Below are 27,146 nucleotides of genomic sequence, written 5' to 3'. Positions count from 1 at the left end.
GGTACAAAAGGCTGGGAAAAAAAATAATCTAGACTGCCTTTTCAATTAGTCTCTGTTAAATGGGCTTTTTTTTTCCACTTTTTTTCCTGAAAGCCACAGAAGCCACACAACGTGTAGTAGTTGACGTGGTGTGCAGCCCTTGACCAATCTACTTACTTTTAGTCTGTAGATACACACTCTTGTAATACTTTTTTTTTTTTTGATGCCTGTGTTAATTTTCACCTGAAATAAAATAAAAATTTAAACACTTAATCCTGGCTTTCAAAGCTCCAGCAAGCCTCATCTTGAACATCATCAACAGAATGGGGGAGGGGGGGGCAGAAGGAGGGGAAGAAAAAAAGAAAAAAAAAAAAAAGGCTCTCAGTGCTGACTGATAGATTTTTGATATTGCCATGCTTCCCTTTTACTAATTATGCCCAGATTGCTCATCATGCCAGATACTGTTTATGCTAGGAATTTTCTACAGCATACCTCAGGGGCAAATTGCCTGTAGTGGTGATCTGGGAATTCTCTATAGCCTACTTTAACAAACAAACCTCCAGTATTCCTCCACATCACATCGTTCAACTCTCTTGCCAAATCTCCAGCATGCTTTTCAGCTGAGCTAACTTCAGCTACCCAGAGAAGGGTATTCCCTGACACACTGATTGTTTATTCCCTCTAGAGCACAATATACACTCTCTGACCCCTCGATCCTGCACAAGCTAAGAAAACACAGTAGTTTTAAGTCATTAGGCTGTTGATAATGAAAGCCCTTGAGGTAAAAGCCATCGAGGCGAAAGCTCTTGTGCTGGACAGCAACGTTAGCCCGAGATTTCATGTAAATTGCACAAACATTTACAGTAATTGTTAATTCCTTCTCTGCTGAAGCCAGTTATCCGCCACCTCATCTACTTTTCACAGATAGAATAAATCTTCTTTTACAAGTGGATTTTATTGCCAGTATGATCAGGCTCCAAGTTTGGAATATTTAAGTTATTTCAACTGGCGGATTGCTTTTATCACACAGCGCACTCTTGGCGTACGACAGGAAAAGCTGTTCAAGTACACACCAGAACAGCGCATCTCCATCCCATGCCATCTCCCAGTGACACCTACCGCAACTGCTATTGATTAGCCCCTTTCCTCTTTAACACATTCAGAATTCGGCAGGCAGGCTGCTCACGCAACAACTCCTAATCCCGTTGTTAATCCTGAATACTCCTACGGGGAGCGGTGAGGCTGCAGGGCGGCACTCCAGCTGCAGCACTGTGCTGATGCCGCAGGGCCTTGGGTCTCCCCAGCCCCGTGCAGGCCTTGGCTGGTGGGACAGCCAGGGCCGCCGCCACAACGTGCTGGGGCTCCCACGGACGCGGGAGTTTCTCCAGTCCCCACACGTGAAGATGTGCCAAAAATAGAGATATTTTTTGGAGGGGAACACGTGAGGGAGGCAATGGCTGGATGAAAAACCACCCGCGGTCCCTGTTGCATGCCAGTGGCGCGTGTCTGCCCCTACCCTGACACTGGGCCCAAGGCACGAGGCAAGCTGTGAGGTGCGAGGCCAGGGCGGCAGTGGAGGAGGAGGCCGGGGGTTGCAGAAGCCCCACGGCCTCCACCGGGCCACAGCCGTCGGTGGGCACCGGCCTGGCCAAGCCCGCAGTGGTGCCCGGCAGGCGCCGGCGGGCCGGAGGCAGAAGCCAGCCGGGACCCGGGCTAGGCGGGCGGCTGTGGCGACGGGAGGCCTCGGGCCGGGGCCGGCCGGGCTGAGGCTCCGTCGAGGGCCGCCCCCCCCGCGCCGCCGCTTTGTCCTTGCCCGGCCCGGAGCACGCGCGCCCCCGGCCGCGACGGGAGAGCGCCTGCGCGCACCCGGCCCGGAGGGGGGCGCGCTCCGGCGGCCGCCAGGCGGGAGCGAGCGCCCCCTTCTCCCCTCCCCCCGCCCGCCGGCAGCGGCAGCGGCGGGCGGGGGCGGTCGGTCGGTCGGTCGGAGGCGGCCGGGGCCCCCCCCCGCCCCCCAACTCCCCCGCCCCCGCCGGCGCGCACCCGCCGCCGCCCCCCGCCCCGGCCCCCCGGCCCGCCGCGGGAGCCCGCGCCGCAGAGCGGGGCCCGCCAGCGCCACCCGCCGGCCGCGGGGCCGCACCGCGCCTCCCCCCGTCCCCCCCTGCTCCGGCTCTCAATGTTCCACACTGCCCGGCCACAGAGCCGCCGCCGCCGCCGTATAGCCCCCCGGCCGCCTCCGTCCCCTCCTCGGGCGCCGCGGGCCCGGCCCGGCCCCCCGCCATCCCGCCCCTCCGACCCAGCAGCGGGACAGGACGCCGGCGAAGGTAAGGGAGAGGCGGGCGAGGCGGCTGCCGCGGCGGCTGGGCGAGCGCGGTGGGGGGAGGCGGGGAGGAGGCGGGGGGGGGGGGGCTGGTAGAGGAGCTTTGTTCTTGTTTTCGGCGCTCGCTGCCTGGCGGCGGCCGGGGGGGCGCGGAGCCGGCCCGAGTTCACGCCTCACTTGGTGCACACGCACGGTGCGGTGCGGGGCCGGGCGAGCCGCCGCCGCCGCCCGCCGAGCCTAGCCGGGCTCTCCCCACAAAGCGCGGCCGGGCGGGCGGCCGCCTCCAGCCCTGCCGCAGCTCCCCGCCGCGCTCCTCCTCGGCTTCCCCCCCACCCCGCCTTCCCCGGCCGCCGGGGCAGCCCCCCCCCCCCCCCCCCCCACCTCCTCCCCCTCCTTCCCCCCCCGGCCCCCCCCTTCTTCCCCGGTCGGCGGAAAAATGTCGGTCTGCCTGGTGGAGCTGCGCGGGGAGCGGCGGCGGGGAGAGCTGTGCAGAAGGTGCAGTTTGAATTATGCTTCTTCTTCCCCCCTCCGGCAGCTCGGTGGTGGCCAAATGCAGTTCTCGCTGCTGGCCATGTAAATAACCGGGGCTGCTGCTGCCCGAGTTGCTTTAAATGCATCTTGGGGTTTTTCCCTTTTTTTAAAAAAATAAAAAGCAACAAACCCACAACAACAACATCAAAAAAACCCCTCGTTCTCCCCCCCCGCCCTTCCCAGCCCAGCCCTTTAAATGCACAGAGCAAGTGTACATTTCCATCTGAAATCAACCCAAGTGTTATTGGCAATATATTTTCTCGGAGAGAGGGGGAGAGGGGGGGATCTGGCGTTTGGACCCAATAAAATGCTCTGCTCCAGTGTAAATATTTACAGGGTATTAGTGACTTTTTAAAAAACATTTTCAGTGAGGTCTGTTATTTACAATGTGTCATAAGTTATTAATGTTCATTGCCTAAGTACCCTGCTAAATCTGTCTCATGCCTTAGAACAAAGTCGACAATTGGCATATTGTTTAAAGTATGAAAAAAATGCGAGTGGGTTTAAAAATTGGAAATATCTGTATTTTCAGAAGTGTAAATATTGCTTTGTAGCTGTCAAACTGCAGCCCTTGGGGATGAGACAAAGAAGTATATTTCAGTTAATTTCTCAGTGAAACGGAGATTCAGGTGTTCTCTGGAACTTGGGGGATGCCAAGAGAGAGTCCTGCCGGTTGTGTTAACTCTCCCTCTTGTCTTCTCCTTCCCCAAAAAAGTTCCCCACGATGTCCAGTGATAGGCAGAGGTCAGACGATGAAAGTCCGAGTACCAGCAGTGGTAGTTCAGATGCCGATCAGAGGGATCCACCTGCACCTGAACCCGAAGAGCAAGAAGAACGAAAACCCTCTGCCACCCAGCAGAAGAAGAACACCAAACTATCCAGCAAAACTACTGCTAAGCTATCTACTAGTGCTAAAAGGTAAAGGGGACAGTAAAATGTCCTGTAGTATTTTTGCACAGTATTTTGAGTTACAGTACTTGCATTGCGCTTTTCAAGGCAGAGGAGTTCTTGTAAAGCTCTGTGGGAAAGAGCGAAGTACCAACTGTTGTAGTACAGGGGCCTGCCGGGCAATATCTTCATTAATCCGTGTCTTACTGGGGTAATAATTACACTGACTTGTCATACGTCTTTTGAAGACTTGTTTGAGAACTTGGTAACTTATATGCGTTTTGTATTTGCAAAAATGCGTGAGAGACTGTCGGCTTTGGCTATCTTTCTCAGAGTTAGGTTTCCATGCCTGGTTGGTATAGGGTGGAGTCCTCCTGGTGTATTCTATTATCATCTGTAGACTGATGATGAGCAATGCTCTTTAATTAAAGAAGTCATGAAACCCCAGTGGCTTCTGTGGGCTTTATGACTAGCTTTTCATGTCAATGCATGGGAGAGCCGTACACACCTTGAAGTAATGGGTTTATTCTGCAGTTCTTTCAGGAGAAACTTAGGTGATTTTTTTCCCCTAGGATCTGCAGACTCAAACCATGGGGTTCTACAGGTAGCCTTTACCTTTAAATATGAAAATCTTTGGGAACCTTGTCTAGTTATATCTGTTGCATTTTTATTTGCATATAGGGTTACCGGCAGTCTAGCTCGCAAGATGTGCACTCTTATAATTTTCTGTGAATTCAGCTGTATGAAATAAGCGAACTTCAAATCCCTTGATTCTAGTGGTCTTTGGAGATGAAACGTAACTTTCCAGTCCTTTCCCTGGAGTTGCTTTTCTTTGCAAACAGTTACAAATCTCCTTCAGCAGGAAAAGCTGTGCAGTAGCCGTAGTAGCTTCAAGTTTTGCTTATACAGCATGAACACTGTACTTGTAACTTTTAGGAACACTTCAGTAATTTTGTATTGGACTTAAGTTCAGTAAATAGTTTTTGAAATGTCTCAAAATTGCTGCAGAGTATGACTGGGTGGCTTTGATGACTTTTGAGCTTGTTAAAGAGACCCTTTGAAATAGGATTGGCTAAAGAAAAAAAAGTTCTGTAACTACTGTGTAGGCTTTGTAATTTGTTGTTACTCACCCTTTTTGAAAAGCCTGAGATGCAGGCTTTCAAGACTGAGTTTTCCCCTGTTGCCTTTATTTCACTAAATTGTTGCAAGCCTAATTCCGTACATCTCGAATAGTTCAGTAGTGTGACTGAATTTAGTGGTACTAGTGCAAGGGCCTGCAGAGCAGTTTCTGTTAGATCATATTTTAACACTTGCTATTCACGTGAAATTCATGGTCTTGCTTGTATGCGTCCTCTTCTGAAGGGAATACTTATTTGATATTTTAAAGAGGAATTTACTGTGCATCTTTTGAAATTACACCTCTTATGTACCTGAATAAACTATTAAATTGGCAAAAAGTTTTCAGTATTCCTCTTCCGGATCTTAACACCTTGGGAACGGTTGCAGTAAAGCTAAGCACAGCTTATTTCGAGTTATTATATCACTTTTAATCGTGTAAGTGCAGCTACTGTATAAGGTTGGGGGAGGAAAGGCAGCAGAAGGTGTGGAGAGAAGCAAAGTTGATGCCGAGAGATTATTCCAGTAACAGAGACAGCCTGGCAGATCTGCAAATCCACTTTTTAAACACACTGCAAAGTAGTAGGTAAAATATTGTCAAAAGAGTGTGTCTGCTGCCAGCGTGGTTCACTTCTTCAGCCTGGGTCACAGGTCTGCAGCGCTGGTTTAAAGTCATTGTCAAATCTGCCTGTGCCGCCCCCCCCCGCGCCTCATTTGCATATTAGCTTGAAAAGAAAATCTCTCTGGTAAAAAGTGCTCGGATGTGGAAAAGAGTTACTTTTCTGAATACTTGTGGGAAATTTCTACCCAACTCGGTTCTAAGTGTTCTGTTTACATGCCGCGCGGAGCAGGAAAAAAGCTGCAAAGTTTCTCAGCTGTGGGATTTGGGTTATGCCTCTGAGAACAAAGAGGAAGCAGCCATGTTAGCATTACTGAAGGCAAAGCCAATCTTGCATTTAACTGCATGGTGGTAGAGGGCAGTGTAATTCCCTGATTTATTCTATAGACTATCTCAAATGCTTTGTGTCTGTTCTCATTTCGCCAACAGAATCCAGAAGGAGCTAGCTGAAATAACCCTTGATCCTCCTCCTAACTGCAGGTATGTAACGGCTTCTTAAATTGTGGACGGTGGTAGGAGATTAATGTGCTCAGGCTAACAAATGGGAAACTTAGTGTTTACAACTGGTGATTGTTAGACAAAAATTGCGTACGGCAGGTTGAACAAGCGTAGGGAACGTTTGATATCGAAGTTTGCTATTTTGTCTGCACGTTGGAGGCGTAGCTATTAGTGATTGATGTACATAGCAGAGTGTATTCGGTTTGTTTTCCGTAGCTGGTCACTACCTTCGTGAAACATTAATTATATGAACTTCAAAATATGCTGAGGCTTTCAACTTAATGTCTGCACGTAGTTTGAACTGGCTTTTTGAGTGCCAGGTTTATAGAGTTATCACTTCATTCTGAAGTAAAGAACCATATGTGATTTTTATGTGCTTTCTCTTAGTATGTTGCTTAACAGTTAGATAAGCTGAAGCATTGCCTTTAAATTTATGTGTCTGTTGGTCAAAGTTGTAGTGCCTTGATAGAGAATATTTTTAAGGAAGTTTCCCACTTGGGAGACACTTCTGTTAGGTTTTAGAAAATGATATTGTGAGCTTGGAAGATTGAGTGATTTACTCTTAGATAAAGTGATGGTGACTGGAGCACTTGATCTGTAGGAAAGCTAAATAGTAGCATAGCTAGCTAATTTCTTTAAATCTTCTGCATGTTTTACTTTTGCTTAAAGGATGCGTAAAAATTCTTGTTAGCTGTGAGCATCTAGTGTTCAGATTTGCCGTAAAGCTACATTTAAATAACGTTGCTTTCATTTGATGCGTCTCAGTGAGATTTCTGACTGCAAGGTGTCTTCAGATTAATAGCTCATGTGTAACAGCGAGCCCTGTGCATGTTTGAAAACATGCTGGAAATGCTTTCTGGTTTTATGTTGGAATTGTTTGGCTTTTTGAATAGTTGGAAAGGTTTGGTGCAGGTCTTGCGAATTCAGTAAAATGTGAGTTGTTCTCCTGTCTGACTAGTCCGTGAGAGCAGAGACTAACCGGTGCTGTGTTTTATTGAATTTGTGGTAAAGGTGTCTCACCCTGAGGACTGTGCTGTGGATTGCTCGGGCAGTCGGATGTATCTGCATGCAGCGTCGGCGACTCTCTCTTTTCAATAGAGGCAAGCTCTGTCGAGAGAGCAAATTTCTGTTGGGTTTGGGGTTTTTTGGGAGTGGTGGTTTTGTTTTGTTTTGAAATGACTGTTTTAAATAACTTTTAGGAAATTACTGGGATCTAGTTCTGTGCTGGTCACGCACTTTGTACTTGGAGCCTCAAAGGCGGCTCCAAGGGCGCAGGAAAGTATTTAAATGAAAGAGAACGCCAACACTTTACCTTATAGTTGCTAAAAAGATAACTGTAGCAGTTTCGGGTACAGTGAGTTACAACTTGGCTTTTAGAAAGAGCAGCCTCCCCCCTCACACTCTCCAATACCATCTGATATTTAGCTCCTTGGGAAAGTATGTTCCTCTCATACTAGCACAAGAGTATTGCAGAGAGTTTTTCTTGTGAGCTGGTGCTACAAGATGCCCAGGAATGCTGTTGAGAATGATGAACACCCCCCCCAATGTGTCCAAAATTATTCAAGTTTCTCTCCTGCAGAGCGCAAGGGAAAAGCTTATTTTTTTGTCAGTAAGGAATTCAGTGCTTCAGTTCCCATAAGTATTTTTCAAGAGGAATATAACCCTTTTACTCAGTAGTAACTGTATGATGAGTGCATATTTACCTCTTGCAAAATAAAAAATATTTACGAGAGAGATTCGCTTCTCTAACAGCGATTCTGGGTTTTCAGGATGAACAATTTGAACAGAGTTTCAGTGCCCAAAGGATTACTGTTACGTTGGAATCGACTTGTTAGAAGGAGCCTTTGTGGTATGAGGAGGTAAATGCAGCTGTGTGTTACGTGCAGGGCGGTTGAAGCTTGTAACACGCTTACAATCCTACAGGTTGTAGGAGCACAGATTAGGCAATAGACTGACAGCAGGCATGTGACACCTCTTCATTGCTCGTCATGCAACAAGCAGCAGAATGCTACTTACTACATTTCTTGTAAAAGAAAAAGAATTTGTAAAAAAACATTTAAAACCCTATATAACTTGGGCATATTCACTTGTGCTTTAAAAATAAAACCCCTTGTGTCATAAGTTCACCCAAAGAGATTTCTTCATGCGAAGTTGTTTCTCCTCCAGTTGTAGAGCACACCCTTATCATTTGCAGTCCACATGTTACAGGCTTCACAAGAATTCAACCGCCGACCGATGCTCTTAGATGTTGGCAGTCCTTCTGGTTACTCAGTTACATGAGTGATAAAAAAATAGCAATTTTAAAAATATGATAATGGCATATATAAAACATTAAATGTTACTTTAACAGGATACAGTACAAGTACTGAAGACTATGTTGAACTCTCCTGTATCGCGTTAAACACTGATGGCTGCTGCCTCTTCTCACCTGCCAGCGTAACTGCACGTGGAGTCGCTCCATTGGAGTGATCTGAGGCCAATTTAGCTACTTGAAAAAGACACTGACTAGGTGCACTGTGATTTTCACGCAGAAGAGGTGTAGGTTTCCTCAGCAGTGAGATTTCTCCCTGTCGCATTTGTTCCTATAACATCTGTTTTATAAAAATGCCAGAGCCCCAAGAGAGCCCCGTTCCTGGGTGTGCTGCGCAGGCCTGGGCTGCACATTGATTTCTATTTTAGGCAGAATTTAGGCGGAATGACAGGCACAGTAAAAATGTCTAAATAGCAGTTTTCTGCTTGCTTGTCTCAACAGCAGAGATTGATTTCTGATTCTGTTAATTGGACAATGAACTGTTAGAAAAAGCCTGTTGTCATGCATCACGTTGTCATGTCTGTGAGCAGTGAATATGAACTGCATCTTGGGGGTACCAAATATAAAACTTAATATCTTTATGCTGATAGCTTTACTCTTGAACATACAGTAATCCGTTAAGTTCCTGTGATTTGGGTGTGATTTCCAGGAAAGATAAAACAGAGAAAACAATAAAATTAGATTTGGTCTTAAGCCACTAAAGATGTTGGAGGGAAATTAAGTACTGCTTTATCCTCATGTTTTCTCCTGTCCAACAGAAGAGCCTGAAATGAGTCAGTTACTGTCCAACATGCTCCGTAGCACTAGGACAGATAGGTAAACTGAGGACACAGGTATCTGATACTGTTTTTTCTTGCTTTTACTGGCTTAACTCAAAGCTGTGCTACTTGGTGCAGTGTGCTGTATTTAATTTCTTTTGTGCTTTTAATAGCATAAAGCAAAGCTAAAAAGGTCTTGGCCCTATTGCTTCTAGGCAGCTCAATTTCAAACCATGGCAAAGTGCTTATACATACTTCAAGGTATGGAAGTGTGCCAAACCCCACCGTTATACGTTCTCAGGAAAAACCTGCAAAGATCTTGCACGTAATGCGTCGTAAATCTGGGCTGCAGAGATGCTCTTAAATAGGTTTGACATATCTGGAATAACTGTTTTCAGTTCATGGCATAAAACTGTTTAGACAAGAGGTCACCACTCTGTAGCTCAGGTTATATCTGAGGCTGCTGTTCTGACCTGCCCAAGTTGGAGGCTGGAGCTCAGGTGGAGCAGGGCACAGCCAGCTCCGACGCTCATTGTGCTTCCTGGATTTTAGGGCTGGCACAAATGAGGCCGTTCCCTGGGGTAGCATGATTTATAGCCGCTTCCTTTAGCTGTTCCTGGCTGCCCTGCTGATCCACAATAGTAAAAACATATATTCCCTGTCTTCTTTCCTCGTTCCTCCTCGTTTCCACTCCAAAATTAATCATTGCTCATCTTCATGGGAAAGTTTTTGAAGTTCAACCCATTATTAAGTAAATTTAATAATACCCGTGCTAGCTTAGTTTATAGTTTACAATCTGTTTTACAACAAATCCTGTTTGGTATAAACTTTGTAGGAAATGAAGGCAAACACCACGGAATCACGGAATTTTTCAGAGTTGTAAGGGACCTCTAGAGATCATCTAGTCCAGCTCCCCTGCTAGAGCAGGATTGCCTAGAGCACATCCCTCAGGACTGCATCCAGGCGGGTCTTGAAAGTCTCCAGAGAAGGGGACTCCACAGCCTCCCTGGGCAGCCTGTTCCAGTGCTCTGTCACCCTCACCGTAAAGAAGTTTTTTCTCATATTTGATCGGAACTTCCTATGTTCCATCTTGTGCCCGTTACCCCTCGTCCTGTTAGTGGGAACCACTGAAAAGAGTCTGGCTCCATCCTCCTTCAACCCACCCTTTAGATACTTGTATGCCATAATAAGGTCTCCCCTCAGCCTTCTCTTCTCCAGGCTAAAGAGTCACAGCTCTCTCAGCCTTTCCTCATAAGGAAGATGCTCCAATCCCTCAATCATTTTTGTTGCCCTATGCTGGACTCTCTCCAGCAGTTTCCTGTCTCTTTTGAACTGGGGAGTCTTCTTGGCAACAAGGGCACATTGCTTACTCATGGATAATTTACTGTCTACCAAGACCCCCAGATCCTTTTCTTCAGAGCTGCTTTCCAGCAGGTCCACCCCTGACCTGTACTGGTGCCTGACATTCTTCCTGTATTCCTTTTGGATACACCAACATCAGTGTATCCACTCAGAGCTTAATTCATGTGGTTTAAAAGGAGGTGAGTTAAGATAGTGCATCTTTCCCATGCAAATGGGAGCATTTAAGCATTTTATAGTCTGTTCTGTCAGTTGGCTTTAATCTCTTCTCTTTGTAAAATTAAAGATCAGACATCTGAAAGCAAGTGGTTAAAAAAAAAGAAAAAAAGAAAAAAGGCCAGACAAAACACGTGCCTTAGAGCACTGGTCAGAGACAACTTTCTTCCTTCAGAACTGCTGGGAAATGGCGACTCTTAACAAGGGAGAGCTGCTTGGATCGTCCCAAAGGCTCCTTGCTCTGTCACATCCTCTAGCTAGTGAGCTCCTGACCTGATAGGTCTGTTGAAAAGATTTTCCTTAACAGGGATTATTATCTTAATTACTATTTCTTTTCAGGCCTTATATGCTAGTATATACTAATGCGATTTCTTGAGCAATACTACAAAAGGTAGCAGTTGATGATTTTGCTGTTTGTAGCCTCTCCTAGGCTTGCAAGTAGGTTGATAATTTATGAGTAGTTAATTTTAAAATTACTTATTTTAAAATAACACTCCAAAGTATGTGCACTGACCACAATGGGAGCAAGGCATGTAGGGGTTTTGTTTTAATACAGGATTCTTCTGTTTCCTAAGGACTGCATTTGTCCCTTTCATTACTGCCACATCTTGGGCTAATTCTATGCTGCAGAGTGTTGCCAACCCAACCCCACGGTCTGGAGTTTGACACAAAGAAAAATGCCTGCAAAACCCTGGCAGACGAATGCTATTACTGGTTTAGTTATGGACCCATGAATCCAGATGTTTGTAACTGTCTTGCTGTGGTTATTACCCCATCAGTGGGGAAGCATTGCAGTATGTATTTAAAGCAATATTGCGAAGGTATTCTTCAGACCAGCAATTTAAGCTCTTTCAATTGAGCTGTCTGAAACAATGAGGAGCAATGAACGATTGTGCTGGTGGTGCAGGCTCTTCCACGCGCAGAGGTAGCGCTGGATTTGAGCTAACGCAGTCCTTGTGTTAGTGAGGAAGGTGCCGCAGCTAAGCTGGTAGAAGCCTCCCTTTTGTTAACGTACTCTATCTGCGGTAAGGTTATAGGCAAATGTTTACTCTGCAAACAGTTGTGCCTGTTGAAGATGTTACTGCACAGCGGTGGTTTGCTCCGGTTCTGCTGTGGAGGTGACTACTCCAGTCACTGAGTGAGGCAGATTTATGTGATTACTCCATAGTGCTCCCCGGGGGGAAAGGGGAGAAAAAAAAAAAAAATCATCCAAGTTTGCTTAAACGGTTTAAATAGGTGATTCAAACTAACTCTGCTGGATTTTTCCTCCCTCCCTTCAGAGCAGGCATTGTTCACACAAAGCATTTTGTCAGACACACCAGGATATGAATAAGTCAATCCATTCCTTTGTCTCTCAAATGTAATAAGTTTCCATCTCTCCTTTGTCAAAGCCAGGCATTAGTTCTGTTGCTTTTTTGAAATCAGTAGGGGGAAGTATATTCTGAATGCAGTCAAATACCAGGCCCTTGTACAGTAGCACGAACGTGTGCCCAAGTCTTCACATATACTTTTTTTTTTTTCCCAGCCAACCTGTTGACTTTTCAGATCTATGGCAGACCCCCAGTTTTGTGTTTACTCTGTTAATTTCTTATTGGGCAAAAGTCTTCATGTTGCTGAATAATGAGTCTTACTGAGATAAAAAAGATGTCAGTTTTGCTTGTTTTCACCTCTGCAGTGAAAACCCCAACTGTGAACACTAAATAGTTCCCTATAGAAGGAGAAGTTGATTAAGGTATGTAAGAAACAGTGTATTAGGATTATGTGCAAAAATGCATGTGCTGAAGCTGAATGAGCAAAATTTAAAAAATGTCATTCAAACTCTACTTGATAATGTATCTTCTCATAGTTAGTTTATACTTTTTATTGTCTCTCCCTGCCCAGCGCTTTCTCACCAGCGAGTGCAATAAATGTATGTGACGAGAAAAGAAAGCTGGAGTTTGCAGAATGGTTCTGAGAACACAAGCCCACACGATTATTATGTTAGAACGCTTCCTTCCCTATCCAGAAGTTTGCATTTGCAGTTTCAAAAATACAGTGAAGAGGATTCACAACTCCTGTAAGAACACGTTTGAAGTAGCTCTCAAGTGAATATTGAAATACTACTTTTTAGTATTGTCCAGCTCTGAATAGTTCTGTGGTTCCTTCTAAAGCAATTCCTTCATTTTTAGTTGCTGAATGTAAATCAGTGGCTCCCAGTGATTTAAAGATATATTTATCTAGTGATAGCCTTGATTTATCTAGAATTATTTCTACTAAGCATTTTCTTCCATTCTCTTTCTCCCCTCCCTCTTTCTTACCAGGAGAGCATAGTCTAGGTGAGAGTAGGAAGGAGTGATATAATTTAGCACAGCAATTAGAAGTCAGATATTTTTGTATTTCTGTCCGTTTGTAGTGACAGCCTGATTCTGCCATCTTTATGTGTGCAGAGTGCCTTTTACTTTATTTGCCAGTAGTCAGTGAAGCTGTTTAAGGAGTGGTGATGAAACAAATTTAGAAAGGCATTTCAGTAAAACATTTAAGTGTGAAGTACAGCTAGAGTGCACTGTTATTTAACGTGCTTTTATTAAAAAAATGCAACACTGGAAGATTGTGTAACTCCTGAATGTTTTGAATTGTGAGAATATTTAAATTATTTTCTTTTCAGTTGAGAGTAGATGACAGATCCACTAACTCAAAATGCCTCAAGTCTTTTTTTTTTTTCCTGTGCTAGTATCGACCTCTCTTGCAAGCTATAAACCAAGGTGTTTTACCAACCCCCACATAGTGAATTTCTCATGCAAGTAATCTCAGTGGCATAATTAATGACAGGGTTATGCAACACAAATCAACAGATCTACTCACGGGAGTAGGTTTTCATGCCTGTAGATTTGCAGGTTAGGCACTTGTGTAAGCAGTGGCCGCAGTGCTGTCGTACACGCTCTTAAATGTCTGTGTGTTAGTCAAAAGGTCGTATAAATCTTTCACCAGTTTTCATTAGCATTACTGTCAAAATGAAAAGAAAAAAAAAATTCATGGCTGTCTGTCTACTCTAGAGTCGTAGAAACAGTTCAAACACTTTTCACACAGCTACTGGCGTTAGAGAGCGGACCCTCATTATGTCTAAGTTTTATCTGGAAACAATAGAAGAGCCCAAGCCGGACCAGTTTTTTAAGCAATTATTCAAGCATTGTTGTGTAAAAATTTGTGAAAACCGCAAAGTAATGTGTCCTTAGACTTAAGAACAAATCTGCTTTTCAAATCTCCGTTTGTATAACTCTACAAAGGCCCTTCGGGGTCTGTGATAAAACTGATTAAAATATGCCATGTATCTCTCTATATATGTATTTTTATTACACTCAAACTGTGCATTGCTCACCACTGCCAGCCTGTCATATTTAGTTTGTGATGAACAGTATGTATGGCAAGGTCCTGGCACGCTGAGTGCTTCCCCATCAGCCTGATTTGTCTGTGTCTGTCAGTTACTCTTCTTTGATTTCATCTTTACTTTTACAGACTTGGGACACCTAATTTTAATTCAAATTAATAAAGTCTAACTATAAGGGAATCATCTGAACTACATTAAACCCTTTATCTAAAATGAGATGACTGCTTTGTATAAAACTGATGTGTGGAGATTTCCTGGAGCTGGTGTAACTAGGGTTTGCATAGATGTGGAACATTTCAGAACAGGCACTACAGACATCATGAAAAATACCTTGAGCATGTTTTCTGAGTTCAGGGCTAGGTAGGCAGGAGCAAGGATATCCAGCTGCCTTCTAGGACAAGAGAGTGCGTAACATTAACCTAGCCAGGAACTATGCTGTAACTTTAAATTGATGCCTTACTTTGAGCCAGTAACTGCTAGTGATAAACGAGTCCTAGCCTGCGTGCGTTAATTTGGATTAATTTTCCCCATGTGGAGGGTGCACTATACTGTTGTCTAGTTCAGAACTGTGGCTGAAGCAGTTGTTAATTTTACAGCACTTACTGTAAAACAGACTGGCCAGATCTTTTAGGAACTCAGATACAGATTTAGTTGACTGTGTTGAAACTACAGTTCTAAGCATCAATTTCAGAAACAAATGAGGGGAGAGATTGCCTTGATGAAACACCACTGTGACCTGTAGTTATCAGTGGGTCACTTTAAGGTTGGAGGGATTTGTAGAGAGGGTCTGTAGAGGACCATCCTGCAGTCGTTAGTAATTGATGTTTTCATTATTGACGTGGATACTGGAGTAGAGCATATAAATATTGCATTTGCAGGAGGGGGTTGTAGGCACATTGGAGGACAGGACTCGAATGCAAAGTGATGTGGGCAAATATAGGAAGCGACCTTAAAAATAGCATGTAATTTAATAATGAGAACTGCAAGGCACAGCACTTCAGTAGGCATAATCAGCTGCACAAATCCATAGGGGAAAAAAAGACTGGATGGGGAGCAGTTCTTCAGAAAAGGTGTAGCCGCTCTGAGGATCTTGTGCTTTCCAGGAATCAACAATACGAGGCCCCAGCAAGAGAAATAAATAGAACGGCAGTCACAATGAGGGGATGTATTTAAAAAAAGAAAAAAACCCCCAAAACCTCAAGTGTTGGAGACATGGTATGTAAAGCCATCCCTTTCAGTTCAGCACTATTAAAGGCCAGCTGAAGTACCTTATCCAGTTTTAAGCATAACGCTGCAAAGTGACACAGGCTAGCTGGAAAGAATACAGATTAGAGGAAAGCAAGCAAGCAAGCAAGAATAATCTTTGGATGTAAAGATAGTTGCTGCGAAGGAAATAAGGCAATTGTTGCCAGTCCTGTCTGGTGGTTATGGAGAGCAACTTAAATTGCCGTAATGAAGGCCTAATTTAGACATGAGGAGTACCTAGCTATAAAGAAAGTATGTGTAAGGAGGTCGTGGATCTGCATTGCCAGAGGTTTTTAAGAACAAAGTTTAGACAAAGGACTGGCAGGAGCAGTTTAGATACAGTTGATTGTATCTATAGGCAGGAAATGGACTAAGTGACCTCTTAAGGATCAGTTTGACCAAGCTATCTGTGATAGTGGATTTAAATGACAATGTTAAAGGAAAGCTCATTAGGAAGTGATTTTCCTCTCCTTTAAAAAACTGTATTTTAATCAAGGTTTTGTAGTATAATCATCCTGGAAAATATACAGGTTCTGTAATTTCAAGCAACAACAGTAACAGGAATTATTTAAAAAGTCACTGGAAGTGCACAGGTTTTGTCCTGTTGTCAATTGAAAAAAAAGCAGATGTCTAGTGATTTTTCTGCTGATTTATTATTCCACTCCCTGCCCCCCCACCCCCTTTTGGTTTTGTTTTCATTTTGGGTCCAATCCTACTTTCCTTGCACAAAGTTGTCACGTCCTGCTAACTAGAAATAAGCTAGGCACCGGTCACCAATTCTCCAGAGGTGTGTCATCTTTGTGAGAAACTAATAGCACCGGTTGTGCAGTAGATCTTGACTTTTGATACTTCATTTGCTTGGTGGATTCTGGATTCTCTGCTTTTGTTCTGCAGGCACGTAAGTACCGCTAAGACTGAGATAAAAAAAAGCAAAGGATATTTTTTTTCCTGCTTCATAGTGGCAGTTTGCAGTAGATATTCAAGCCTTAATGCATCTGTGCACAACACCCCAAATGGATCCAGGCACATAAGGAAACAGTTGTGTAGCAGCGTACTGCCACTGACCATGGATCCGATCTCTAAGCACCCTCTGGAGTCAGGGCTCAGAAGATTGTAGTGAAAATGTAAGCAGCCTGGCAGCTTTCCAGCTGATGAGTTAATGCTGCTATAAACTTCGGTAGTTCCTCTCTGAGGCATGCAGAAGGGTGCAGGCGCTGGGAAGGTAGCCAACGAAGGCAAAGAGCAGACGGCAAAGCTAAAGGCCAGCCTCAAGGATTCACAACACGATTGTCTTTGAGGTGGGTTCCTCCCTTGCCGGAAACCCTTAATGTATCTTCAGTGGCAGGGCTGGAAATCAGTAAGCAAATTAAGGTATGCATTCAGTGTGACGAAGCCAGCCTGACTTGTGGAAGCTTGATGGGCGTAGCTTGAGCGAAGGGAGCTATGCCCAGCACTCAGGCCACCACATGGCTGGATTAGCAGTACAGGGCTGCAGAAAGCTGGAGGTTCTCAAGCATGCCAGCTCAGTTCACTGGGCCTGAAGCAGCGGGTTTAAGTTTGAACTCAGGTTATCAATTAATTCTGAAGCCTAGACATGGAAGTCACCAAAGTATTGAAGACAAGAGTAAATCAGTAGAGCACCAGCAGGTTGGATTCCATGGGACAAATGGAAAATGAATGACAGAGAAGCATTGGTGGTTTCCTTTCTGTAAGGGAAAGTTAGCAGCAGAAAGCTGCTTTTTTTTTTTTTTTTTTTTTTTTTTTTTTTCAATTTAAGTAAATGCTTTTAGCAGAGTGACTTTGGAGGGGAAAAAAAAGTATTACAATAGATGAGGAGCTATGCAATAAGATATATGTTCATCTGATGGTGATTCTTGCTGTGAAGCCGCAGCCATTGTAGCAGACAATGGACAGCCAGATTCCTCCCCGCACATAGGCACCTTTTCTAACAAACAAAGGACTTGTCTGCTGTGCAGTCACCACCTGGGATATGCTCATGCTTTAACTAGCTTTTGTCCTTCTCCCTGGTATCTCAACATCAGAGACCTCATCCAGGCTGGAGGATCCATGGGACAAGTGAAGTGGTGCTGGGATGGTTAGCTGACATTGAGCTCTGTGTCTTCATTGTATGTCGGTGCTCGTCCTAACTTGTTCACAGATACCTAGGGCATATCTAGATCTACTTCATTATTATCGATGGCAGAAGCTGTAGTGGTACATTACAGATTTAGCAACACCTCCCTCTACAAACACCTTAAGGGCCCAGTGAACCAAACCCACTATGCCAAAACCCAGTCTTGTGTTTAGAGTTTTAGACTTCAACGTCTTGGGGGGGGAAAAAAAAGACTTGGTTTAATTTCTAGCCTATAAAGCAAAAGCAAAGAGAGGTCTTAAGAGAGTAAAATCAACTTGTAATGAACACTGTAACAAACACTATATTCCCATGGAAGCAAATTTAAGTGATCTAAGTTACACAGCACAACCTACTGCATATTAAGCATAGTCTGAGTGATTAAACAAACTTCTTATGCAAAAGGTGGAAATACTCTACAACCTAAAATTCTATAAGCATGATTAAACAGTAATCAAATCTGAGGCGTGATCTTCACATGATAAACTATTTGAAGTACAGTCTACGGCTGCAAAAGTGTTTGCTTGTCTGGAGTAGATATTTTGTATGATACCCATACATATTGTAGACAGACAGGTAGTGCCTAGCTCCACGTTCCTCTGCCTCCGCAGAGTGCTGGGATTGCTGGGGGTATGTGAAGAGTTACACTAGCAACCTCAATACCTCTTTTTTTGAGTTTGGTTTGCCTTTTTTTAAGTAACTGAAAGCCAGAATTACAGCTGGTGTACTTATGTATGCCAGAGCAAACACACCATTACTTATTTTTTTAAAAAAGACACAAGTTATTAAAATAGAAGGGACATCACCAAAACAGAGTAGTAAGAGAGTAGTGATTTGTTTGATAATATACAGTACCGCACCTTAAATAGATCAGCATGTGGAGAAATCATCTAGATTCTCTGAGAACAAATACAGTGAAAGCACTTTTCTTTCAAATGTTTTGGTTGGCTATTTATTTTTCATGGTAATACCCCAGACTTGCATTATTTGAAGTCTTTGTGTTTTGTTAAGCCTGCTTGCATTTCTTAGGAATAAAAGAAATAAAAAAAAATCTTATCAGTTAGAAGGCAAGCTAACAGTAGCGGTTGTCGACACTAAACCAACTATTGTAGGCTGAGCACCGTGTGGTTCTCCTAGATATAAAGGGAATTCTTGGCAAAGTTCCCACAAAATGCCAAGTGTGCCTCACTAGAAATTAGTGAAGGTGGGGTCAGGGATGGAAAAAATAGGGAGATGTGAGCTGTACTGATCAGATAAATGTTTTGTTATTGCTTGATTTTCTTTCTGTACAGAAAGCAAGCTTTGTAAAAATATGCCTTCAGTTAGGCTTTGATAATTCTGATCTGGGCAGAAGGAACTGGGAAATTTTACTTCCTGTGAATTGCATTTGTTTGTCTTTTGTGTGTTGTTTTTTTTTTCCTATGCTTTACATACAAAGTCTAAATAAAGCTAGAAATAATTATTTGCTGAAGGTCTAATAAACTTAATTTGGCCTGGCGTTGTGCGATGGTGATCCGTACTGCTGTTCTCTGTAGTGTTTTGATGGAAGTGAAAAGCAGGAGCTGGTTCTGCAAGTTGAAGCCAAGGTGCAGAAGCACTTGTGAGAAGTTTTGAGCTTTTTCTGTGGAACCACAAGTTTGTTGCTCTGAAGCTGTAGTTACCAAGTACGTAAAGCTGTTTTCAGTAGTAGATTCTTTAAAAAGATATTAGAAATTTGAGGGGAAAAAAACCCCAAAGTTTGTCTTTTTTCTTTTGTAACAGTTAAAAGGGTTGCTACTTTAGGCGCTTTCCATTAGGCAATTGTTGGCTGGAGAGATGGAAAAAGTTTCTTCTGCTTTAGCTCACCACCTTCACATTTAGCCTTCTATCCCTTCAGACACAACCAGTGAGAAATCACATTACTGTTGGCTTGTTAATACAGTTATCAGGTTTTTTCAGATTCTTATTAAAGTTTCTTTCTATCCCTTTCCTAAGAGGGATTGGCGGTCGCAACAAATTAGCTCTTGTGTGGGTGATCACTAGTGAAACAGTTACGTGATGATGACATTTTAACTCTCACACTGAGATTTTAGTAGAAAATTCCAAATTCCCTGTGTCCTTACCCATTTAAGCATGGGGGGGGAGGGGCGGAGTTCTGTAGCCTGAAGCAGACGAAGATTTGCTAGCCTAGAAATCATAAGGCAAAATTAATCTGTCCTCGCAAATACCTAGGCTGTATGTAACATTGGAAAAATAAATCTTTGAACTTGGGATGGACGCAGCTTTCTGGATTTCTTGGCTGCTCGGTTCTCGTGGCTGTGGGCACATGGCATTGCTGAGCTCCCCGGTACGGCGCTGCCAGCTGAAATAGCCTGAGTCCCAGCAGGTTGGTAGGGCTGTCTGCTGGCAAGTTGTTCCCCTCTAACGGGTACCTCTGCTTTCTGCGGGCTGCTGAAGTACAGGATTGTGCCATTCAGGGAATGAATGTGACTCCTCGTCCTGCTGGGATGCTCTTTAGGCCATTTGTATCGCCCCTGAGTTGCTCTGTGTGCTGCGCTGCGGTGTTAGCTGGGGAGCCGGCCCTGCTTGGTATTTGTGCTGTAAATGGCTACAGCCTACTTTTCATTCGGGCAGGACTGTAAGAGAGGTTTTGGTAACTCTCTGCTTTGTTTTTGGTGTGCTTAATTTTTCTTTACTCCTGTATTCAGATTATGACCTTTGAAGAGTAAATGTCAATAGAATCTCTTGTCTGGATTGTCAGACTCAGTTGTGCTTGTTTTTAAACATGGGAGTCAAGAGACAGGAGCGACAGTGAGCGTACCTTCCTGCACCTGAGACCAGCTGGATGCCTCCCCTCTGAATTCCTCCATCCAGGCTGGGCAACTTTCCCGTAAAGACGACATGTGCTCACCCGTGTGATAGCAGCTAGTTTCAGGAGGTGGGGAGATTAGAGAGCTGTTTGAAAAATACTGCTGCACCAATAGAAATATCACTTGGGTTGTTTTCTGCTTCTCGAAAGTGTGGGAAGAAGAACAGGTAGTTATGAGAGACGGCATTGCCGCGGGTCTTAGTCCAAATCCATTTATGCCCAGAAGCGTTCCAGGTTTGTTAACTTTGAAAGAGCCATTAACTTTTGAAGCCTGAAGGGGGAAAACAAAAAAGGCACCACCGAATTGTGCAGTGAGTCGTTCGTACGGTGCACTGAATGTTATTTCTGAAAGTAATTCTGTTGATCTTTTTCTGAAGTCGGTTGCTGATCACGAAACTTGAGGGGTCAGTTCTGGTTCGTTTTGCAGTAAATGTCATTAGCAGTGAATGCTTGACGAGGAGCGTCTCTGAGATGCTGTGCTGCAACTGCTTGTGCTTTCCATATGCAACATCTGTGCTCGGTACAAAGGCAGCTGGCAGCGTGCAAAGCACCGTGAGTCATCCTGGCACTGCTGGGGTGCGTAACGACAGTCTCTGAGCCAGGTGCAAGCCAGACCCTGGCGTTTTTCTGGTCTGTACACAGAACAGGGCAGAGAAACAGTGGGGAACAGGGCAAAGACACACACCTTTGTGCTCTTCTGTCCTGGGTGGGTGTATAAACCACCATATCCTGAGTGCTGTTTGAAATTGCACCAGCTGCTTGTGGTCCCAAGAGGCTGAAACCTCTCTCGGGAGCGAAGGCATTTCTGGGGGGCCCTGGGTCAGCTCCAGAGCCAGCAGCGCCAGCCAAGGGCACCCCTTTCTCCCGGGGAGGAACAGTTTTGGCCCACAGTGATAATAGAGGTGTAGCCCTGCTCTGCTTGTGGCATGACTCAAAATGACTGTGCTAACGGGTATTGTTAATCCATCAGTTAGTAGTTTCTCTGATTTTTTTCCCTAGCCTCTAAAGTTTCAGTGTTGGAGTCTGGATCGCCATTGGAATAGGAACTTGAGGAAAAAGATCTTCCTAAGTGAAGTTTGAAAGACAGAAGCTTTACTGTAAAACCTTTCTCTTCTCATTTTTGGTATCTGCAGTAAGTTGTTCCCGGTATTATTAATTCTCCTGGCAGGTGGAGTTAATTTATTTGTGTGTTAGTCTTCATGCTGCTGGATGAATTATAGATTTAATTATGGTCCAGGTGCTCAGAGCTTTGCTGTTCTTCTAAACGTGAAATATAAAGAAAAAATAAGTCTGAGTAATTTTTTGGCTTGTTGAATGAATGTAAACATCGGGAAACTGTGCCAGAGTATAAATAAAGAGAGGATTTACTTTGCAGAGAATGTTATTATCTACTCCAGGGTATTCTGCTTTGTGGGGAGGATTAGTGCTCTGCGTTTTACTGGGACACACCTGTTTAGAGCCACTACCCTATGCAGCAGAAGGCTAAAAACTTTTACCTATAATTCCTTGTATTTTCAGACAAAGTTTCTTTTGCAATTACAGCCGATTACTAGTGGCCAAAGGTTGAATGGAGTTTAACATAGTCATAACAAGAAACACTCCCTGATTCCCTGGTAGGTGTAAATAAACTACCTGCTTGTAGTATTATTCCTCTTCATCTGTGTTACTTAGTCTTTCCTTTTCTGCCTGGCACAGTTTTATTCACAGTCCTCGAGTGTTCTCATCCTGCAAAGCTACTTATTTATGTTTGTTTGTTTCTTGTCCTAAAACAGTTTTTGATCACTTTCCCTTAATCTGTATGAAAATTTATTTTTTGTATGATATTTAATTCCATGAGAGCTCTTTTCATAACTGGCTGTTCACTGTCGGGCCGGAATACAAAATCCATGAAAAAATTATTTTTTTACTAAGATTTCATAGGATATTTGGGCAGGGGGCAAGTGTATGAGCTATGTTAATTAACTTGGGTTTACATCTCTTCATTCCTCTTTTGTTTCTGCCGTTTTAATTACTGCCTTTCTGCTTCATGGCCCTGAGTCAGAAAAAGCACACCATACCTTTCTCACCTTTTTCAGGAAAACTTATGTGTGTGTGTTTAAATGCTTTTCTGAAGGGAGTGTGAATTGGCCCCGTTTCAGCTGCCACCAAACATCACTTGGCAGAGCCTATGGAATAATATGCCAGCATGTCTGCTGCAGTATTGGGGACCAAAAAAAATAAAGACTATGCTTCTTTAATATATCTTACTATTATAATATGACATTTATACATGCAATAGTATGAATTTTTCAGATGAAGATCAACTCATTTTTTCTTGCAGTTGTCCCCTTATGCTCCTTTTAATTTGGGGGTCAGAAAAATTTGTATCATGATTTCATTTATCTTTTTGGGGCTGGGTAACAGCTACCCTCAGGAGCCTGCTGTTCCTCAGACAGAAATAACACATTTGATACATCTCCTGAGGAAGCAGCCAAAAGTGCATGTTCTGACCTCATCTTTAAGCTTTTTCATTTCCTTTACTGACACTTAATGAAGTTACTATCACAACCATTAAAGATAATTTTGTGAAAGTAGATTATGTAATAATTACTGTTTCTTGTACTGTTTTTAGTACGAAGTCAGGTATCGATGCTGATTCTTCATTTTGGCCCAGTGTGGCAATGCCGGTTTGCTGTGGTCGTTAGATGTGAAGTGTGTGTTGGATGTTTGAGTTTGAGGTGGGTAAGGAGTTTGTGTTGGGGAAATCTGCATGATTTAGAGCACCTTGATGTTTTTATTGGAGATAAGGAATTTGGTTAAATTGAAGGGAACCCTTCCTAATGTCTCTGTATTTTCCCCTTTTTCTTTGATGCTCAGTGCAGGAGATCATTTCCAAAAGTTTTGCCAGTCATGGACTCCATTCTGATTCACTGGTATTGACATTGTGAAGAGCTGTGCAAGTGTCGTCGTAATATCACTGGTGCTAGTGGGCCTAAAAGTGGATTCTTAGAAATTTTTTTAAGCTCTCTTGATACACTGCAACTTTTGGTTAGGGAAGGTACACATGGCAATTTCTTTACTTGAATACATCTTTAATGTGGTTAAGTTTAGAATAAGATTAGGAAGTAAACTCATAGGGATTTTTCCTATTACGGAGCCTAAATTTAGCTTCTCTTTTATATAAGCGCAATTTTAGATCATGAAGTACATCCACTTTGTGGGAGGTTAGTGAATGAACGGACCGGGGGCTGACAATGTATAGGCTTTCAAGTCCTTTACTCAAGAAGGGAATGCAATTGATGTCAGCATGTTAATTTGATGGAGTGCATTTATAGGAGGCTTTATATAGCTGTTGGGTGTTAACTTAGAACCGTGTCTTCATTTGGTACGTTTGTTCGTTTGTTGTGTCCTTAGGTTATTTAATAAAACATGCAGTGAACCATTAGAAAAAGCTCCTGGACTTTGTCTTCCAAATAGCTATTGCTGGCAGTGTTAAGGTTCTTCGCATCTTAACAGTCATTTTTCTTTACAGCAAGCGTGATTCTGAAGAATTATTTACTCTCCGTGTGTTACTATATGTTTTTATTTTAAAACTGATTTATATAGATTGGGGCTTTTCCCGGTTTTGGAAGTCAAATTGAGTGCACTGTAATTTCTGGAGACAAGAATGCTACTGTATAAAATCCTAATTAATACAAAAAAATAGGCAGAGAAACAATTCAAGACAGAGCCACACACTCCTCAGATTCCGGTTGTTTCTAATACTGACAGGCTTTGTGGGCTTCACACATGTATTTTTCTGTCGGGTTGTATGTAACTCCTTACAGTGGTGCAGTGCGTTAAACAAGGTTGGCTTTGCACCACTGAATTGTAATCAGTCCGATCTCATTATTACTCCTAAATCTTGGTTCGCCATAAGCACACTATAGATGCTCCCCGTTTAGTGCCCAGGAACTCTTGCCTTGGAAATTGTGTGCCTTTTTAATGTGTCATGGCTCAATTATCACATTCGTTTTTGGCTGCCAAAATAGCCATATATATTGTCTAGCAAGTGACAGCCTGGGCCTTTATCTCGTCCTGGCTGTTTGCCAGCTGTTTAATTGCAGCCCTGTGTTTGCTGTGTGTCACATCTTATGGTGGTCTATTATACCCAGCTAAAACAATATTTTGAAAATGTTTCAAATGTAAACTAATTCTGTGAGGCTTTACGTCCTGTTATTTACATGAACTGCTGAGGATGTAATGTAAGTCATTTTTTCCCCTACAAATATGAACATTTGTACCTCTGATCATCTCGTGAGTTTCCAGGGCAGAGAGAAGACAAGATGGGGATGCAAAAATGCTATCTTGTCCCCTTGAGAGATGTAATTAAAGCTGTACACTTTTCATGTAATTTTTCATTTGTAGTTTCCCAGGCATTTTTAAAGCCAAATATTGTCTTTGTTCTGCCCTTTAGAAAAGAGCAAGCATGCAGAAACCGAGCTGAGATCTCAATGGGAGTAGTAAAGCCTATGGGCCATATTTCTGCTCAGACAGATACTTCGGGTGAAGGCGACGTCGGGTTTTGAGTGAATGGTGTCGTAGTGAGGCAGAGAATGATGCAGGCGCTGTAGGCAGCACGTTCGGTTTGGCAGCCGCCTGCTTTCCATCAGGAAAGACTCCAGGCTCATGTTACTCCTGGCAGAGCTGAACTACCGATTTGTGTCCCACAGCCCCACACCGCCTGGGGGATGGAGCCACGCGGTGTGAAACCAGGATATCGGAGGGCTAAGCACTCCCCAGCGCCCGAGTGTGCGGGGAATCCTTGGCCTAAGCATGAATCCAGTTTTCCCTGCTCCTCTTTGTACAGCTATTGGTCTCTTGCTCACTCGCTCTCTGAAGAGCATATGTCTTGGAGAGTTTCAGCTCCTGGGTGAGATTCCTGTCTGGTGCAAACTGCTTTTAGCCTTGAAAGCAATGAATGCACATTAGCTAACATTCTTGGCTATGTAGATTTTTTTGGCAGAAACTTTGCTTTTCCACTGCTTAAAGAAAAAAATCAGGATTTGTTCTATTGCTTGTTTAATAAGAAGAATAACTGTTTAACAAGAAAGGCATCATAAAGTCTTGGGAAACAGCTTTGCAATTTTAGGTCAGAGGAACGCAGAGCAGAAGAGAACTTAAGACAGATCCCATTTTTTGTGCAAAACACCAGATTTATAATTAAGTAGTAAGTTCTGGCTTTTTAAAATGGAAAGGAATAGATAGCCTGTAGGCAGGATTAGATCTAGAGTATTTTTTCTTCTTAGTTGGAGGGGAAAAGATCCCATCTAGCTAAAGCTATCTAGCATGCTGGAAGAGGTTTGATATTAAAATGGGCTTTTTCAAAAGGAAGTAAAATTGTTAGAGTGCTCTTAAACCTGCTTTCTGAAAAATGTAATATTGTGTGAGTAATATAGTCAAGTATGTGCATGCATGTTTTTTCCTGGTTAATCTGCTAGAAAAGTTCAGGTAAATAACACACACACAGCCCCCCCACACACACGTTTTTCAGAGGCTGACCCGTTCAAGTAGGGTTACAAAGTAGGTATTAAAGGATATTTAGGAGAGTTGTGCATATATGGGGCAGTGGGAGTGTGAGTGGCTGTGGCAGTCCTGCTGTGCTGTCACTGCATGTCTTTTCAGGAAATGCATCAAAACAGTTGCTAGCGCAGGATCTACGTAATTCCAGTAGTTTACAATGTGACCAGTCTATCTAGTGTCAAAAATAGGCCGCTTGCTTTGCCATGCTTGACTTTCTGCTTGACTAAACTCTTCCCTGTTCCATTAAGCTTTCGTGTAAGTGCTGTATGTAGTGTATTTTGCACATGAGTTTCTTGCAGATCTCAAATCACATTACTTTCTGGTGAGGATGAAGACACCATGGACCAAGTTTTTTTAATATACAGCGAAAGTGGGTGCTGAAAAGTAGCCCGACAGAAATCCTTGCTGCGTACGTGCCGCCTGGTTTGATAAGGCAGGAGTGCATGTGTGCCATTGACATGGAGAATTTAGGCAGCCCCCTGATGTAGATGTTTACAAGATTTGTTAAGTTGTTATTTCTCAAGAGTAGTTACAACACCCAGTTATAGATACCATCTCGTTGAAAAGAATTGCTCGCATGTTAGACATGTTCATTGCAAATTAATGGTGGCCTTGGGGAAGTGAAGTGTTTCTTTACAATTCGAGGTCTTTGGGTAGCCCCAGGAGTTTAGATACAAGGAAGTTAAATCCCAGCAAGACACACATCCCAGCGCTGGCAAAGCAATGATGCTACTTACTCATCACGGCTGAACATTCAGTATCTGCTTGACAAAGTTTGCATGGATGAGGACAAGATCAGGATGGGTCACAAGAATGCACAGCCCATACGCCGCTACAGGCTGATGAAGCCTTGAGTGTTGAAATAATGAAATATTGATCAAACGCAGAAAACGGGGGGAAGCAGGGTGTGTGGCAGAGCAGGGTGAGAGCAGGTACCCATGCAGCCGTTGCTGTGGTACTATTGAAAGGTGCGATGTGGTGCAGCCGAAATGGAGAGCTGTGGTGAGCCCGTAGCCCGTGGGGTGAGTGTAAACCAGCTGTTGTGCTGGTGCTGGAGGGTTTTCCTCGGCTTTCCAGGCACTGGGCTCCGCTTCCTCTTGCAAGTCCTGTTTCACGTGTTACCTTTATTCGCAGTTTCTGACTTTTCACATCTTGTCCCTCCCTCTCCCATCTTCACAGCTGTGAAGGGAAAATGATTGGGGCTGAACCCTGGACTGTTTTTTTCAGAAGAATATCTGTTGTATATTTGTTGTTACTTTCTTTGGGGATTCAAAAAAAAAAATAAGACATCCTCTTCAGGAGCATGCAGCGTGTTCAGGGTTAAAGCAGGCCATGAAAAGGGACACTTCCCTTTCTTGTCAAATTGGCTTTGGTTTCTTAGATCCATCACGCTGGAATGCAGCCCTGAAATGCCAATTTTCTTGT

General features: G+C 43.6%; 2 protein-coding genes across 4 annotated transcripts in view; one reads left to right on the top strand and one right to left on the bottom strand.

Annotated features, from left to right (window-relative positions):
- Nucleotides 1-2,258, bottom strand: part of LOC141745967 (uncharacterized) — a 243,352-nt gene extending 241,094 nt beyond the window's left edge. The window contains exon 1 of the mRNA XM_074593515.1: nucleotides 2,117-2,258. Coding sequence (XP_074449616.1) covers nucleotides 2,117-2,258 — 142 coding nt within the window. The remainder of the gene's footprint in view (nucleotides 1-2,116) is intronic.
- UBE2E3 (ubiquitin conjugating enzyme E2 E3) overlaps nucleotides 2,078-27,146 on the top strand; it is a 59,334-nt gene continuing 34,265 nt past the window's right edge. Inside the window, exons 1-3 of one of the 3 annotated variants that reach the window (XM_074595257.1) lie at nucleotides 2,078-2,300; nucleotides 3,543-3,745; nucleotides 5,880-5,930. In XM_074595257.1, coding sequence (XP_074451358.1) covers nucleotides 3,552-3,745; nucleotides 5,880-5,930 — 245 coding nt within the window. In that variant the 5' untranslated portion in view covers nucleotides 2,078-2,300; nucleotides 3,543-3,551. Of the gene's footprint in view, nucleotides 2,301-2,725; nucleotides 2,792-3,542; nucleotides 3,746-5,879; nucleotides 5,931-27,146 lie in introns of those variants that run through there. The other 2 variants (XM_074595258.1, XM_074595259.1) reach the window with 2 other exon arrangements.

This window comes from Larus michahellis, chromosome 7, assembly GCF_964199755.1.
Source record: "Larus michahellis chromosome 7, bLarMic1.1, whole genome shotgun sequence".
Taxonomy (NCBI): domain Eukaryota; kingdom Metazoa; phylum Chordata; class Aves; order Charadriiformes; family Laridae; genus Larus; species Larus michahellis.
Note: the sequence above shows the minus strand (reverse complement) of the source record. Positions and strands in the feature narration are given on the sequence as shown.